This window comes from Selaginella moellendorffii, unplaced genomic scaffold (genome assembly GCF_000143415.4).
Source record: "Selaginella moellendorffii unplaced genomic scaffold, v1.0 SELMOscaffold_126, whole genome shotgun sequence".
Lineage (NCBI taxonomy): Eukaryota > Viridiplantae > Streptophyta > Lycopodiopsida > Selaginellales > Selaginellaceae > Selaginella > Selaginella moellendorffii.
The window spans coordinates 243,168-259,643 of NW_003314387.1; the positions used below are offsets into that span (position 1 = coordinate 243,168).

General features: G+C 46.7%; 3 protein-coding genes across 3 annotated transcripts; 2 read left to right on the forward strand and 1 right to left on the reverse strand.

Annotated features, from left to right (window-relative positions):
• The first annotated feature begins 11 nt into the window (after positions 1-11).
• LOC9645190 lies at positions 12-2,666 on the forward strand. The gene is made up of 7 exons (XM_024665713.1): positions 12-419; positions 479-527; positions 590-963; positions 1,023-1,550; positions 1,636-1,693; positions 1,750-2,141; positions 2,517-2,666. The coding sequence occupies exons 1-7, from the start codon at positions 12-14 to the stop codon at positions 2,664-2,666; spliced, it is 1,959 nt and encodes a 652-aa protein (XP_024521481.1).
• A 4,620-nt stretch (positions 2,667-7,286) lies between these two features.
• On the reverse strand, positions 7,287-10,366 carry LOC112342984 (pentatricopeptide repeat-containing protein At5g27110-like). Its single transcript, XM_024665714.1, has one exon. The coding sequence runs from the start codon at positions 10,364-10,366 to the stop codon at positions 7,475-7,477; it is 2,892 nt and encodes a 963-aa protein (XP_024521482.1). The 3' UTR covers positions 7,287-7,474.
• A 22-nt stretch (positions 10,367-10,388) lies between these two features.
• LOC112342985 (F-box/LRR-repeat protein 4-like) lies at positions 10,389-12,303 on the forward strand. Its single transcript, XM_024665715.1, has 6 exons — positions 10,389-10,574; positions 10,647-10,777; positions 10,827-11,472; positions 11,534-11,796; positions 11,858-12,026; positions 12,095-12,303. Exons 1-6 carry the CDS (start codon positions 10,389-10,391, stop codon positions 12,236-12,238), a joined length of 1,539 nt encoding a protein of 512 aa, XP_024521483.1. The 3' UTR covers positions 12,239-12,303.
• Positions 12,304-16,476: the final 4,173 nt, after the last annotated feature.

Genomic DNA, 16,476 nt, shown 5'->3' on the forward strand with positions numbered 1-16,476 from the left:
GAAGAACCTTAATGGAGATAGCTGTAGGATGGAATCCAGCGGTGGGCTATCGTGTGACGCAATGGTTCCGCGGCGCCCGGGGGCAGCAGATTCTCAGAGTTGCGAGGGCGCTGTTTCATCAGTTTGGGCTGGAGCTGGATGAGCCGGCGGGTGCGTGGTTTTTTGAAATCCTTCCAGACGGGAGTGTTTCATCCACTGTTTCGGAGGTGAAATGGAAGATCTGGAGTGCGATCGCTGTGTGTTTGTTGGATTGCCCCGTGCCAGACGCTGCCGTGCACCTGTTGATTGCCTCCGACTATTTCACGCGCAGGGAAGGACGACAAAGGGAGATTGCTCATCACAGGTATGATCGTTTGTGTGCACTGCGTCTTCATTGCTGCAAGCCCCAGTGCCACTACATCGTCGCCAAGCTCGACAAGGTGAGATTTTTCTCTAGAAACCATTTCATCTTTGTGAAGAATTCTCTATGGTCTTGCAGAAAATGGCCGAGGGATGGGTGGACAAGAGTGACGAAGAACTGATAGCAAGTATGTGTTCCTTTGTTCTTTCCCCTCCTTTTTCCTGGTTACTGATGGCATATATGATCCAGATCTAAAGAAGGTGGTGGAAGGAATTCCCTCTCCCCAGCACGCACAATCGCGTCTCTCGGATGCTATGCGACTGTTCGATGTGACTGCGTCACTGGCCGACCTCGTCCTTGCATGGTTTTTGATCAGGCTTGGGAACGACGAGGAGAAATCTCTGGATTGGCTCGTCTATTCCGAAAAGAAGGCTATGGTGGATCGTCACGCTGGCGGCAGGGGCCAATTCGAGAATCTCCTCTTCTTCTTCTTCCAGAATGTCAAGATTTTTGATCCACCATCCCCGGAAAGAATTGAAAAACTCTGTGCCTGGTTCTACGTTCTACCGAAGGTCGAGTTCAGAGGCATCGATATCACGAGTGCTGTCCGCCAGATACTTGTGGTACGTTATTGGTTTTCTATTTCCCGATGTTTGACTCCACGTCTTTCTCATCTTTTCAGCATTTCATAGGTGCGCGAGTTTTACGTTTATCATTTGGTGACCATGAATGCCTCAAGCATTTCATTGAAGACCACTCCCAAATCTTCCACAACTTTCGACTGTATCTGCGATCAAACATCTACAATTGTCACAAGGTGAGCGCGCTGATTGGTCGCCTGCTGTTCACTTGGACGAGAACGAGCAAAGGGCAGCGTGATCATGACGAGCTCAAGGAGCTGTGCAAATTCACCGGCAACAGTTTCGTGGAGCACGTCAAGTCCACACTCGGCTCAAACAACTCTTGTGAAGACGAGCGCCAGCTTTTGTTTCATGCCGCGGCCAGAGTGTTCGGGGAAGATTTCAGTGGCCAGTTTGTGACCCTGTGCGCGAACTCGCAGTGGGAGGACAATGCCAAGCTCTTGCAGACAAGCGAGCTTGGAGAAATCATGGAGTTGGCGAAGCAGGGACAGTTCCAAGTTGCTAATCCTCTCCCCAAGAAGGTTGTGACCAGCAGTTGGCTCGGTGAAATAATCCTCTACTTGGCCAATGTAAGTGTTGTTTTCTCGTTCTTGCTTTGCCTTAGTGTTCTTCTTGCTTTGCCTTAGTGTTCTAAGCACGAACATTTTCTTTCAGCTGGTTCTCGAGGATAGCATGCCATACACCTTTGATCGTACAACATGGATACAGGATTGTGAGTATATCAATTTCAACTTAGACGCTTCTTGTAATGTGATTTTTGATTTGCAGGCAAAGGATTACTTATCGATCCCGTTATAAACCGCCAACACATGACGCTGTTATTAACCTCTAGTCGCCGTAAGGAAGGGGTTTACTTGGCTGAGACTGTGACAAAGAAGATCTGCCAAGAGCTTGGAGCGTGGATTCACTCCCCAAAGACAGTGAAAAAGCTAGAAGCTAGCTTGGAAGACATAGATAATGCCCTGAGGGATGTTATGTTGCGCGCTGCTGGGGGTGAATTTAGTGACAAGCACGAAACTTTGCTAGCTAAGATGGCCAAGTTACTTGGATTTGGAAACATGGACAGTATGTATGGACTCGCCAGAGCTTACGTTCTACACGGCATGCCTGGAAAAGGTGGCGGTGAGGGCCATCCCAACTCTACAAAATCTAGTAGCATGGTACGATGGAATTCTCAATTATACTTCAATCCCCTCAAGCGCCGGGAGATGACAGAAAAACGATGTTTAGAGTTTCAACAAAGAAAGCGGTGTTGCATTGCCACGAAATAATCTAATAAGATATTTTTCAAACTTTGACAACAAAATCATAGACCCTTGGAAAGAACAGAATGGCCGGGCGAGGTTAAGGTCCTTTCGATGACGAGGCATCCCTCCAAGCGCAACGCTCCGTCTCCGCAGCTTCCAGCAGCCTCGACCATCGACGGGCTCCAGCAGTGGTGATTCGAGGTCATGGGCGGCAGTAAGCGCCTCTGATCCTGCTGCAATCTCCACGCTTGCATCGATGCGGATTGCGAGAGACGTCGTGGCCCTCAGATGATGAAGCCACCACGAACAATGACGATCCCCATTGATGAATCTTCACCATCGTCGTCTCGGCTTCGCACCTCAGCTAGCTTGCCAGTGATCCCAGAGGCAGCAGTTCGGGACGAGGAGAACGTTCCAAAAGAGGAGGAGAGGACATGATTCCCTACATGGATGGTTTTCGATCGAGCAGCTGGAAGTTGCAGCTCACTTATAATTCTTTCTCCAGATCGAGTAGTGACGAGGTGCATTTCCCATGGGGTTTTGGGGAGCTGGAGCTCGCAATGCAGGACCTTCCTCCTCTATGTAGAGGAGCCAATGATATTGAGAACCCTTGCTGGCTCCTCGATGAGCCAGCAGGGGCAGCACCACTGGCAGCACTGCTAGACAGGACTTTGCAAAGAATACCAGATCTATGAGGCCTAAACCTCGCACCTTGCCAGCAGGAATTAGGAGCCATGTAAGAAAAAGAAGTTTTTTATTTTTGAATATGCCATAAAGATGGTGTGCAATTTGTAAATTACATGCATGTTGTCAAATCTAATTCATCCCATGTGTCAAAATCCAATTCGTTGCAACACAACATCTCATTGTGTGCCCAAAACATGCAATTTCCACATAGCAGAACCTCTATTGCTTGATATAGAGAAGCACATTCTTTTAGAATGGGATGTTGATCTTGATGAGGAATATGGCATTAGTGTTGTGATGAGGAAGAAAAGATTTTTAATGATGTTATTGCAAAGCAAAAACACAAGATTATTGATGTTTATAATGATATTAAAGAGGTAAAAGATTCTATTAATCTCATGTACTTCACATTGACCTTAAATTTTTAAATTAATTTCAGTACCATTGATACATCAAACATACCAAGAATTATAATATTATGAAATGAAAGTTGCCACCATATATTTATCACAATCAGAAAGTTAATTGTTAGTTAGAGTTTGTTAGCCTCGAAACACCCTTCTGAGGACAAGGTGAAAATTGATTTCCTATAACAAAATTTGTGAGGTATATTTCTTTATAATGGAATAACTATATCAAAATTAATTTGAAGTCAACTTCTTAGACAAAGGTTTTCCACACTTTTTTTGTTAAAAATTTGTAAAAACTTTATAAATCAGCTACTAAATATTAATGAAAGGACTTTATTTTAGTCTTACAAACATATACAATGAGTTATTTGTAAAATTTTGTTTTGGGAACTCAATGTTATTTAAACCTAAAGATATTTAACCGTAAGTGCAATTCAAACCCAACGATATTTAACTCTAAATATTCCAAAAACCCTTAACCAATTGAAAAAGGGGGTGCATTTTTTTTCATGGGCCTTTTTCTTTTATATTTAAACTTTTATGGATTAATAATAATGTTTCATCCAAAGTTTAAGATCATTAAATATATAATAAAAAGTTAAGAAGGATTTTCCACTAATATTGATTAATGCTATTCTAAGGCTTAGATCTTTTTGTTAAAACCACCAATCAACTTGATCAACTCTTATTTAATAGAGAAGCTTGTAATAACTAATAAGCCAATACTTTATATTCAGAAAAGAAATTGCCACAATGCTAAACATCATAATAAGATGTACTCTTTAGATTTGATTTTCCAAGAGGTCACCCATCTTAATACTAAATAACCCTAATAAAACACTTTTCAAATTATTTTTTTTAGTTGTTTACAATCAATTATGCTTCTCTGCAAACTCACACATTTGTGAATGGAAATTGGAAGTTAAAGTTTTTTTTACTCTCTTAATACCCTACCCTTTGGGGGTAAACTAGATTGATAAATGTTAACTTATTATCTTGACTTGAGTGTAGCCCAATAGGGGAAAAATTAGACCATCATATGTCAATATAACCCTTCAAGTTTAGCTTAGCAAGAGTAAACTAAACTACTAACCCAGGTTCAACTGCATCCCACATGTCTATAATAAAACATTATGAAGTAAAAAGTGAAAACCACATGCACTATAAATGGGAGGTGAAAGTTTTAACATTAATTCATGACTTAATAATTTGATAATATGTGTTTAAATTTGAAGCACAAGATGAATCAATCAAGTCATCACTCACCTGTCCCGAATGGTGCTGTGCATTAGCCTTGATCTAGCAACTTGGTGACAATCCACTATGCAATGAAGCTGCTGACCCAAACCACACAAGCTCTCTTCCCTCCCTCCATAGTCCTCAGAAAGTACTCTTAAGATTTTCACTTCCCACTCAAAAACCATTCAAACAGTTCGTACAGTGCTCTCACTTCTTGTATTCTTCTTCGCCTTTCAGCTGCTGTTACAAATCTTGTAAATGGCTCTCAAAAGAGTAAAAAATGATTACAGAGAACTACTGTGGCTTGATTGCTGTTTAGTTGATCAGAATTGTTGCCCGGATCAGCATGCAGCAGCTCGGAACCCATACTTGATTTCCAAATTACCATCTTTGAAACAAGAAAAAGAAAGACAATAAACCTCGAATGTTGCAGGACCAAGTCCGCATGGAGCAGGGAGCATCTTGGCCAAGCGTGCTTCTTAGAGAATAGAGAAAACTACACGCCCTGATTATGGCATCGCTTCACCATCTTGGAGCTGAAGCAATCAGTGGAGGAGCTTGAGCGCGATGCAAATCTTTACGCACTTATGGTTGGAAGCGGGCAAAAGAATCCATCGCCATTCGATGGTGTGTGGAATGAGGAAGAACAGGCAACTCGTGGAAAATCTTCCTATCAACATGGGAGGATTCCAACGTTTTCCAATGTTCTCTCATTGATAATGCTCGCAGCGTATGCCAGAATGGGTAGCTCAACGATGCTCTTGAGTGCTTTTGCAAGATGGAGCTCGAGGTGGTGAGTGACAATCATCAGCGCACTTGATTTATGAGACAGCTTCTCTCAAGCGCAGTGGCCACATTCTCGGATCAAAGGGGGCATAGGCTTACGAGCACTTACATCGAGCTATGGTGTGTTTTTGGACATGCAAGCTGAAGTGTATTTCTCCAGGCTGTGAATGGAGACGACGGAAGATAGATAACAGCTCCCATCTCCGATTCACGGCACCTGGCCTTTGCGAGATCCACCACCATTGTGGTCCACGCTCTGTTTTGATGATCACGGTTGCTTCCATTCCAATAGGATCTGACAAGCAAGTTGAGGAGGCTGACATCTTTTTCCAATCTAGTTTCGACGATTTGGAATTCGTGAAATGCCAGATTCATGTATGACGTCTCCAGGTTGCCGCTGGTGCTGCTGCTCGGTCATCGTCTGGTTTTGTTAGATCTTTATAAAGGATGAATTCCCATCTTCTCTTTTTCTTTTCCCTGGTGGTGACACTGCGAATGGTGGTGCCACCAAAGGTGCTGCCCCTGCTGGCTCAGCTTTGGCTCGTAGAGGAGAAAGATCTTGCATTACGAGCTCCAGCTCCCAACATGCCACAGAAAATGTACCTTCTCCTCCACATTCACTACTCGATCGGGAGAAAAGGGCCCGCGAGCTATAACAACTTCCAGCTGCTCGGAATCCCAGGAAATACCGTCATCCACGTATAGCGTGATCTCCTCCTTGTCTGGAACGTACTCCTCGTCCGCCACTGGGATCACTAGCAAGCTAGCCGAGTGGCGAAGCCAAGAGGACGGTGAAGATTCATCACTGATTGCTAGCGTTTCTGTAGTGGTGATTTGATCATCTGGGGGCGGCGACGTCGCCTCTTGCAGCCCGGAGCTTTGATCATCGCTCGGACTCGCGGGGCTCCCTATCCGCATCAATGCAAACCTGGATGTATGATGTATCGCTCACTGTCGGCTTCCTGCTGGAGCTCGTCCGTGCTCGAGGCTGCTGGAAGCTGCCGCGGAGACGGCGCGTGGAACTTGGAGTGCTGCATCGTCGATGGGATCCTCCCCCGGCCATTCTATTCTTTCTGGTTTCCTCTTCTCTTTGTGGGATGCCGCCTTATACGATTTCATTTAAGAAACGACAGGGTCCAAAAAACCATGGTCAGTGATAAACTTATTAGATCGCAATGCAACGCCACTTTCTCTGTTGAAACACCGTTTCTCTGCCGCCAAAGAATTCAATCGTGAGGCTTTACCATATGCATACTAGAGTTGGAATAGCCATCCTTTCCAGGCATGCCATGCAGAACGTAAGCTCTGGCGAGTGTCCATGTTTAGTGGCTTGGCCATCTTAACCTTCAGAGTTTCATGCTTGTCACCAGTGGTGTGCGACATGACATTCATCAGGGCATTGTATATGTCTTCCACGCTACATTCTTACTGTCTTAATGACGGTAAGAATGTAGGGAAGACATAGACAATGACCTGAGGAATGTCATGTTGTGCGAATTCGAATCCACGCCCCAAACTCTTGGCAGCTCTTCTTCGTCACTGTAACCCCTTATAAATCAAAGCCACACAAACAACACACTAGAAGAACCGTGTAATCCATATGTTTTTCGATGAAAGGATCACAACCTGACGTTGGGCGTGTGTGATTTGAGCTATTTTAGAAATCAAGAGGCAGCACCTCGTAAAAATCTACTTTCACTGAGAGTTGAACTCATGTTTACTAAAGGAGTGCTCTGACCAAATGAGCTATGAAAGCTTAACATTTATAACCAGGGCTTAATAAATAACTAGGAATCTTGTGTGATTTGGTCATAATGACTTCATGGCAAGGCGCTGGGCTACGGAACCAGAGATTCTGGGTTCAATCCCCTCTGACGTTGTTTTCCGGTCCTAACAAAAATCGGAAAAAGAAAAAAAAAAGAAAAAGAAAAATGGCAGCGTACAACAAAACGTGTAAAAAAAGTATACCATGAAAGAACAAAAATGGTGCCATGCACTTGGAGCAGAGAGTTGAAGAACCATCTCCACTTGATCGAGTCCACGTTCTCTTATATACAAGCTCCAGGAGTATCAATTCAGGTGACTCAACCGTTAACGAGAGAAGTTGTCGGGAACTCTACGTGGTCAAAAGTTCCAGTATTGCTTGGAACCAAGCTTCACTGCGTGTTGGACTGCCCTCTTTGCCTGCTCGACATTCTCTTGCAACGTCGAGGATCCAAGAAGGATCAACCAGTCCAAACTTCTGGCATCTTCGGCCATGCCAGTGACAAGCTCCTCGGCATCAGCCAAGCGACCAGTCCGCCCAAGAAGATCTACAAAACACCCGTAATGCTCCGGTGTGGGAACCAGCCCATGATCCGCCACCATGTACTGGAAGTACTTGGAGCCTTCCTCAAGCATCCCAGCATGGCTGCAAGCAAAAAAGATGCTGAGAAAAGATACCTGGTTGGGAACTATACCCTCCAAGTCCATATCCCGGAACAATCCAATCGCTAGCTTGACATGCCCATTCTGGGCATATGCGACGATCAACGTGTTCCAAGACACGGAGTTCCTCACGGGCATGGCTGCAAAGACACGGTTTGCTTCGCGCAAGCTCCCACACTTTCCATACATGTTGAGCAGCGCATTGCCCAAGATGATATCGAAGCCGAATCCCAGCTCCATCGCTCGGGCGTGGAAGATCTTTCCCTCGACCAGAGCGTTGCAATCCGCGCAAGTGTCGAGAAGTGTGATGAACGTAACGTTGTCCGGCTTGACACCTTCGTTATCCATGCCCCGGAGAATCCCGAGCGCTCGTCTCTGGTCGCCGGTTTGAGTGATCGCCGCTGCCACCGCGTTCCATGCAATCGCATCCCTTTGCTGGAGCTTGCCAAACGCGAGCTCGGCTTCCATGGCGTTACCACACCGCCCATACATGTTTACGAGCGTTCCAAGCACCGCGTCCACGCTCTCGAATCCGCCCTCGCTTGCTTGGCGATGGATCTCTCGGCCCTCGGCGATTGATCCCAGCGTCGCGCACGCATCTAAGACGCTGATGAAAGTGATCCTGTCGGGGCGAACTCCCTCCCGGATCATCGCCCAGTAAGTCTCTAGCGCTCGTCTTCCATCGCCATTTTGCGCAAAGGCCGAGATCAAAGCGTTCCACGATACCAAGTCCCGGATTCCCAGAATTCGGTTAAAAACGGACATAGCTTCCTCGAGTCTCTTACACTTTCCATACATCTTGATGAGGCTGTTCGCGACGACCACGTTCGAATCCATGCCAACCTCGGCTGCTCGCCTGTGGAAAACGATCCCGGAAGCGAGATCCATGGAGTTTGCGCAAGCATCGATCGTGCTCACGAATGTGACATCGTTTGGCTTCACTCCAGAGTGGTCCATCGTCCGGAAGAGCTCCATGGCTTCCTTGTCGCGATCGTTGTCCACGAGAGCACCGATGAGCGCCGTCCATGTCACAACGTTTCTCTCGGGCATGGACTGAAAGACCGCCTTCGCTCGATCCACACACTTGCATTTTCCATACATGGTCACCAGCGCCGAGCACGCGACCACGTCGCCGCCATAGCCACTGGCGACGATCCTCTCGTGGAGAGCTCTTCCTTGTTTGATGGCATCGCCACCGTCGTTGGAGCAAGCTTCCAGCGCGAGCATGAGAGAGACTCTACTCGACTTGCATCCCTCGAGATCCATCTCGCGGAAGATTTGCAGCGCTTCCTTGCCGGATCCACTCTGAGCGTAGGCCGCGAGGAGCGAGTTCCAGCAAATCGCGTCCTTGCGGCACATCCCGGCGAAAACTTTCCTTGCATCCTCGAGGCTATGGCAGCGAGCATACATGTTGAGCAGCGCCGTCTGGAGCACCACGTCCTCGCTAGCGATCTTCTTCTCCATCGCGAGAGCATGGATCGTCCTGCCCTGCTCCAGCGAGTTGCATGCATCCACAACGCTCAAGAACGTCAGTCGATCCGGCTCGGGGCCGCTGGGATCGTCCAGCATTCTCTGGAAGAGATCGAGAGCTTCTTGGTCTCCATCCTGTGATCGAGAATAAGCCGAGATCATCGTGTTCCAGCTCACCACGTCTTTCCGCTTCATGGAATCAAAGAGCGCTCTGGCGGTGTCCAATGATCCTCGCTTGGAGTAGCAATCCACGAGGCAATTGGCGATGGAGAGATGGTCGCCATAGCCGGCTTCCACGACGAGCGAGTGCATAAGATCCTCGCGAGCAGTCGAGCTACGATCATCCATGATCGAGCTAGACGCGGCGACAATGCTGAGAAAGGTGATGTGGTTGGGCTTGATACCTTCGAGAAGCATCGAGCGAAAGAGCTCCAGCGCCTGGGATCCACGATGGTTGTGAGCGCACGCGGATACCAGTGCATTCCAGGTGATGGCATCCTTGAATTCGATCCCCTGGAAGACGAGCGTGGCATGATCTAGCATCCCCAGCTTGCCGTAAGCGTTGAGCAGCGCTGTGGCGATGGAAGTGGAGCGATCCAGGCCAGCAGCGACGACTAGTGCATGGACCTTGGCCGGATCGGCATTGATAGCTCCCATAAACGTGACGCAATTGGGATGCTCGCCGTCGAGCAGCATTTGCCGGAAGAGCGTCAGGGCTTCTCGCATTTGCCCGTTGTGGGCAAATGCCGCAATCGCAATGTTCCACGAGAAAACATTGCGATCTTCCATCTTGTGGAAGACTTCCAACGAGTCCGCCGCGCGGCCGCACTTTCCATACATTTCCATGACGAGATTCGCGAGGAACCTGTGACGCTCGAGGCCGCTGGAGACGATCTGTGCGTGGATGCGCTTACCCTCGCCCAGGGATCCGCGCTCGCGGCATTCTCGCAGAGCAGCCGCGAAGGCGTCCACCGCTGGCGATCGCTCGTCATCCCTGCAAATCTTCGTTGGATCGAGCGGCGGCTCCTCCTCCTTGTCAAGAACGATGCCATGCGATTGCGACGAAAACCATCGCCATCGCCACGGACGCCTTTGCCCTTTGTTAACCACATGGTTCATAAGATTAGGTCAAAGTAGCAAAATGGGGAGAACGAGAAGGAAGAGGGCTCGCGATGGCGATGGCGATGGCGATGGCGAGGACGATGCCACCACTGGCGGCCTCGATGACGATACCCTGCTCCACATCTTCGATCGCATTTCAACGAGGGAGCTCCTCACGCGGGCCGCGCTTGTCTGCCGCCGCTGGAATCGCTTGTGCCAATCTCATGTAAGTAAAGTTCTGTGGTTAGTGAAGAAGATAAGAGTTGATCTGATGGAGCATGGTATTTCTTCTCGATAGGTGCGTGAGATTGTGCCTCGTTTCGGTGACTTCTCTCGGTGGCTGCATTCTTCGGTCTGGCTCAAACCAAAAGACGTCATCAAACTAGCGCGCAAGCACGCATCGACCATCACAAGCATTACTTTTCCTCGGTATGTATGGCTCTTCTCGCGCTAAATCCTTGCTTATAATCTTGTCCAGATCGCAGAAGGACGCAGAGAAGATTGTCTCTACTGTCTCTGCCCTTCCTCATCTTCGCCACCTCTCTGCCGCTTTTTCTGATGATAATTTCCCTCCATATCTTGCTGAGGCCCTTTCACCTCACCTCCAGAGCCTGGATGTTTTCAGCCGAGACCATGATGTGTCTAGTTTTTTCCTTGCATTGCCTTCTCGATGTCCTCATCTCCACACACTGAAGCTTCTGGGTGCGAGTGTGACTTGGCCTAACGGTGACCTTGGCGTCACGCTTAAAAGCTTCACTTTGTCCCTCACCACGCTCCATATCTCTAGCAGTGACTTTGGTTGGGATCATGTCAATAACATATTCAAATGCTGCTCAAACCTGTCAGATCTTGGTGTTGTATCATCCGATCTGTTGATACTCGATCATGCTTCCATCAGCCCAATGCCACCTTCTCTCACGTCTCTCAGGCTTTGTGTCTCCCCTGGACTCTCTGTTGCTTATGATCGCTCTGCGCCCTGGAAGTTGATTAAAGACAGTGGCCGCCAGCTCCAAGCCCTTTACGCGGAATCTACGTTTAGTGGAACGTGGCAAGCAATCTGTAAAGCATGCACCAATCTCAAGGTCCTCGATTTATCTACTTGTGATGAGGTTGTGATTACACAGGTATACTTCCATTTTTACTTTGTTTTATGTTGATCGAAACACATCCATTGTGCCTTTGCAGTTAGAAGAGAAGGCTCTCTGTAAAATTCCATTTGCTCTTCGGAACCTTGAGAAAGTTTGCCTTCCAACTGCCAGTGACAATATCCTTGTACAGTTTGGACGTTTTTGCTCTCATCTGATTGAGTTTGAGCTCAATCAACGCTCTCGCAAGACAGGTGCATATAATGTGCAAGACAAAGGAATCATGGCTCTGGTAGAAGGATGCAACAAGCTCCAAGTTATGAGTCTTGTTAATTGCACCAACATCACCCATAGATCCATGAGGTATGAAATGCTTCTTTCACTTTTTCGTTTACACTTCTCCATGATCAAAGATTTCTATAAGGTTTATTGCGTTCCATTGTCCTTGCTTGAGGGCTCTGAATCTTTTCGGATGCAAGCTTATCGACGATGAGGCTGTTGCAATACTCGTCCCACGATTGAGCAACTCTCTTTACTGCTTGAATCTCGATTGCTGCCCTCGAATCTCTGCTGCAACGCTGGAGTTTTTCCGAGTGAGTAAACTTTAATTGTTTTCAAGCAAGTTTTTTTTAATAAAAATCTCTTTTCTTGTTATCGCTAGGAACGAGCATCAAAGGTTGAGCTCTTGGTGATCCATAAAACACTGCACAACAAACTGGGTGCCTTGATTAAATGTATCAAGGCAGATCATCCATTGCTCAATATCAAGGCAGGGGCAGGTAGCTCTAATTGTGCTTTGTGGTGATGTTCTCTGGTAAGTTTAAAAAGTATGTAAACAGGAATGGATCAGTTATGATCCTGTCACAAGCATGTACCTGCATTTTATTTTTATTTTTTTCTGTTTTTCCGCCACTAGACTTCCAACATTACAAGCTCTGATCCACTGAATTGCCACCCAAGCTCCTCAGTTGATCTCTGTTTAACACACAGCATGATCATGTTTTCTCTTCTTCCACTTCGAACCTCTGTCATCTTTGTCAGTCTCAGAGTCTGATTCCTGCATTCCAGTCATTCTTCTAAGTTTCTAGCAATGAAAAGAAATGCTGTGTTCCACGTTGAAACAGTGTAATCACCTCACTTATTCTCTCCAAACCAACGATTAACGAAAGCATTACTCTTGTGCTGCAGCTTTTACTCCAGCAATATTCTGCTGTAAAACAATTTCCCAAAGCTAATTGCATCTCCTCCAAATCAAATGCATGGACAAGTGCATCTTCTCCAAATCGAATACAGAGACATGCCAATCCACTTGCCCTTCTGTTCCTTCTTGAGAATGTCAAGTCAAAGAGACTTTTTTGGCCATCTAAAAGTTTGGGGTTTTAACATGTTAATTGGAGTTTAATTTTGTGAGTGCTTGCAATATGGAAAGGGAATATAAAAAATGTGCATATCAATTAGCCCAAAAACCTTAATTTATATATTGGAGCGAGAGGTCTGGATTAAAACCAATCCGACGGTTACCAAAATCCTACTACGCTAATATTAGTACACGGCATTGTAAGTATACACTTAGACCTCACATCATCCCTCCTCTCGGAATAATGAAAGACCATCAAGATTTTCTTGTAGATGGGCCGGGATTTGGAAGAACATTAGGAGGAGGCATCAGCAGATTTATATATGTATTGTTGTACCTCAATTGTTCCTGATCCTTTTGTATGAAGGGTTTCAATTGTTGTACATGCACAATTTTTAGAGGATCAGCCTACTAAACGTTATGCAGAACCTCATAAACTTGCGGTCCAACTTGCTGCAACACCTGATTGTGAGACACAAAATCCCTAGGCCCCAAAGTAGAGCCAGAAAGGGTGCCACGTGGTAGTGGCCGAGGCAAAAGCCAAACAAGCGTAACACGTTTGGACTAAAAGCTCCAACTTGGAAGGTCGAGGGCGGGAGTGGAACTCCCAACAAAGTGCTCGAGGAGCGAGCACGAGGCAACCAATAAGCAAGGCTCCAAAAAGGACTAACACATGACACGTGGAAGTGTCCGAGATGGACCCGAGATGGAGTCCAAGGTGGACCTGAGATAGAGTTCGAGATGGACCCGAGATGGAGTCCGAGATGGACCCGAGATGGAGTCCGAGATGGAGTCCGAGGTGGACCCGAGATGGAGTCCAAGATGGAGTCCGAGATGGACCCGAGATGGAGTCCGAGATGGAGTCCGAGATGGACCCGAGATGGAGTCCAAGATGGAGTCCAATATGGAGTCCGAGATGGACCTGAGATGGAGTCCGAGATGGACCGAGACGGAGTCCGAGATGGACCTGAGATGGAGTCCGAGATGGACCTAGACGGATTCCGAGATGGAGTCCAAGATGGAGTCCGAGAAGGACCCGAGATGGAGCTCGAGGTCGAGACCAAGACTGGCACCGAGACCGAGATTGGGACCGAGACCAAGACCAAGGCCAAGGCCGAGACCGAGCCCGAGCCCGAGTCCGAGTCCGAGTCCGAGTCCGAGTCCAAGTCTGAGTCCGAGTCCGAGTCCGAGTCTGAGTTCAAGTCTGAAAGGGTGAAAGCCCAAAGTGTTCGTCTCCCAGACCCTGGGGGGTTTGGTGAGCTCCAAAAGTATAGTAAGGGGGAGGACTGCAGTGGAGCCAGTTTGGCCAGGAAAGGCCAGTTTGGCCCAAAAAGGCTATATCTAGTGTTGGGTGATGAGCTGCCCATTGGGAAGTCCAAGACTAGAGTGAACATGGACCGACAAGCGGGGTAGCTTGGTGAAGTGTTCAAGAGCCAGCTCTAGTTCCCCCGGGAGATTGACTGGCAGATGCTCCCAGTCCAAGTGTGGGTGGCACTACCTACTTGGATACCAGGTGTGGCTCAACGGAACCTCGCTCTAAGCCCATGGCTAGAGCACCTAAAGACAGAAGGTGGGGAGAGTACCCAGGAGGTCCGCGTAGGGCTGCGGTGTTCCGAAATGCTATCCCAAAGTCCCAGACTATGGAAAGGAAAACTAATGATCCTTTGGTGTGGTGACTAATGACACGGTCATGTGGTGAGGAAGTCCCAGAGGACAGTGGGACTTAATGGTCGGGCCTATGGGCCTTGATCCAGTGGCAGTGTTGGTGAACACGGCCATGGACAGAAAAGGATCTTAGTGGGGACTGTTAAAGGGATATTGTGGAAGGTTGTTCCCCATGTCTGTGGGCATCCTAAGGATACTAAGGAGGGGATCTAGAATGATCACTCATGGACGGATGGCCTAGTCCTTGAGAGACGGGACTGTGATGCAGGTGGTGTTAGACCACCGGTGTGACCAAGGTAAAGGGGCATGGCCTTAGTGTAACAGGCGGATATGTCAATGGTACCTTGGGGTGTCGGTCATGGGATCAAACACATGGAGCACTTGGACCATGTGCAAAAGTTGAGTGGCGGGGATGCCATTCTCGGGGCTAGCAAGCCCAAGTCCGAAATAGGACTTATGGAGGTTGTGAATGAGACTCCTCCACGTGGTTGGAGGTGTGGTTAAGTGACTAAAGTAGAATGGAAAAATTAGTCGCTTACACCGATATGGTCCTTTCTATTGAGCAAAGAGCCCCTTAGATAAACCATATACCGTAAGATGGGGAAAATAGACTAACACCAAATTATCTACTTTGTACTTTGCAAATAGATAATGATAGGAGTTGTAGCGCTATTGTTGTCCCACTTGTATGTGGCTTAAGTGTTCAACAAACTCTGCTTGGACAAGTGGAAGAATGCTTGTTAAATACTGATCCCACAACCTAACATTGGTAGCTCATGGCAATTACAAAGGTAAATTTAGCTCCATTGGTAATATTGGATCAAGACTATATAAAAGTTTATATGGTGAAACACCAATAGAACTCTGCACCCTTGTGACATATGCATACCGAAGAGATGGCAAATAACCATCCCAATCCAAATGCTGAAAATTCACATACTTCGCAATCATTCTTTTGAATGTCCAAACGAGTCGTTCCACCAAACTGTCTAACTATGGATGATAAACACTCGTGAAAGTGTGGCGTATCCCCAACCGAGATGTCAAAATATGAAATACCTCAGTCATAAATGCGGGACTATTAAAGAATCTATTCCAAACAAAAATGCTGAAACACCACTCGATTGAGGAGGAAGTATCCAACAATAGTTGCAAAGGTGTTAGCAAGAGTACCAACTTCCACCCAATAAGTCAAATAGTCAGAAGCAATAATAACATACTCATTACCAATAGTTGATTGTGGAAAAGGTCCTATAAGATCAAATGCCACCAACTCAAAGGGACGAGAAACTGCAATTGACTCCAATTGTCCTTCTACAGTATGAGGGGGAATATTACGAGCTTGGCACCAAACATGGCTATACACATACTAAATAATATTATGTCGCATCTCTGGCCAATAGAAAGACCTGTGCAGCTTCTCGGTTACACGACAATGTCCCATATGCCCACCTAGAACAGGAGAATCATAGTAAACATGGAGAAACCGCGGAATAAACACAGAAGGCACCACTAGCCGTAAATGATCATCAAGATCCATCCCCACAAAATAAAGAAGGCTGTTTTCAAGGTGATATTGAGAATGTAAATGCCGGAAAGGCAAGTCATCAATAAGTGATGCAGAATTCTCAAACCCATTTTGAAGCCTTCGAATCCACGGCTCAATCTTTTGAGCCTTACGAACCTCATCAAGAAAAGGTAGATCTTGCTCTGCAGCTTGTGGATATTGAACGTTAAGTATAGCAACCACTAATGGTACAGAATCCTCATCTAGAAAATCCATAGATGCTAGAACAACAAGCTTATCAGAAACATGAGAAGAGAGTGGAGAAGGAAGAGGAGCTCGAGAAAGGGCATCAGCATTAGCCATAAAACTCCCTGGATGATGAATAACATCAAAATTATATATTTGAAGCTTCAAAGCCCACTGAGCAATATGACCAACCAAATTCTTTCACTTAAATAATGAAGTAATGGCAACATGATCACCTTCAAATAACATCCAAGAACCATGTAAATAT

Coding starts and splice junctions, on each gene's coding strand:
- LOC9645190 (XM_024665713.1), top strand. CDS start 12: ATGGAGATAGCTGTAGGATGGAATCCAGCGGTGGGCTATCGTGTGACG. Junction 528..589: donor TGACGAAGAACTGATAGCAA/GTATGTGTTCCT, acceptor TATATGATCCAG/ATCTAAAGAAGGTGGTGGAA. Junction 2,142..2,516: donor CTACAAAATCTAGTAGCATG/GTACGATGGAAT, acceptor CGTGGCCCTCAG/ATGATGAAGCCACCACGAAC.
- LOC112342984 (XM_024665714.1), bottom strand. CDS start 10,366: ATGAACCATGTGGTTAACAAAGGGCAAAGGCGTCCGTGGCGATGGCGA.
- LOC112342985 (XM_024665715.1), top strand. CDS start 10,389: ATGGGGAGAACGAGAAGGAAGAGGGCTCGCGATGGCGATGGCGATGGC. Junction 10,575..10,646: donor ATCGCTTGTGCCAATCTCAT/GTAAGTAAAGTT, acceptor TCTTCTCGATAG/GTGCGTGAGATTGTGCCTCG. Junction 11,797..11,857: donor ATCACCCATAGATCCATGAG/GTATGAAATGCT, acceptor GATTTCTATAAG/GTTTATTGCGTTCCATTGTC.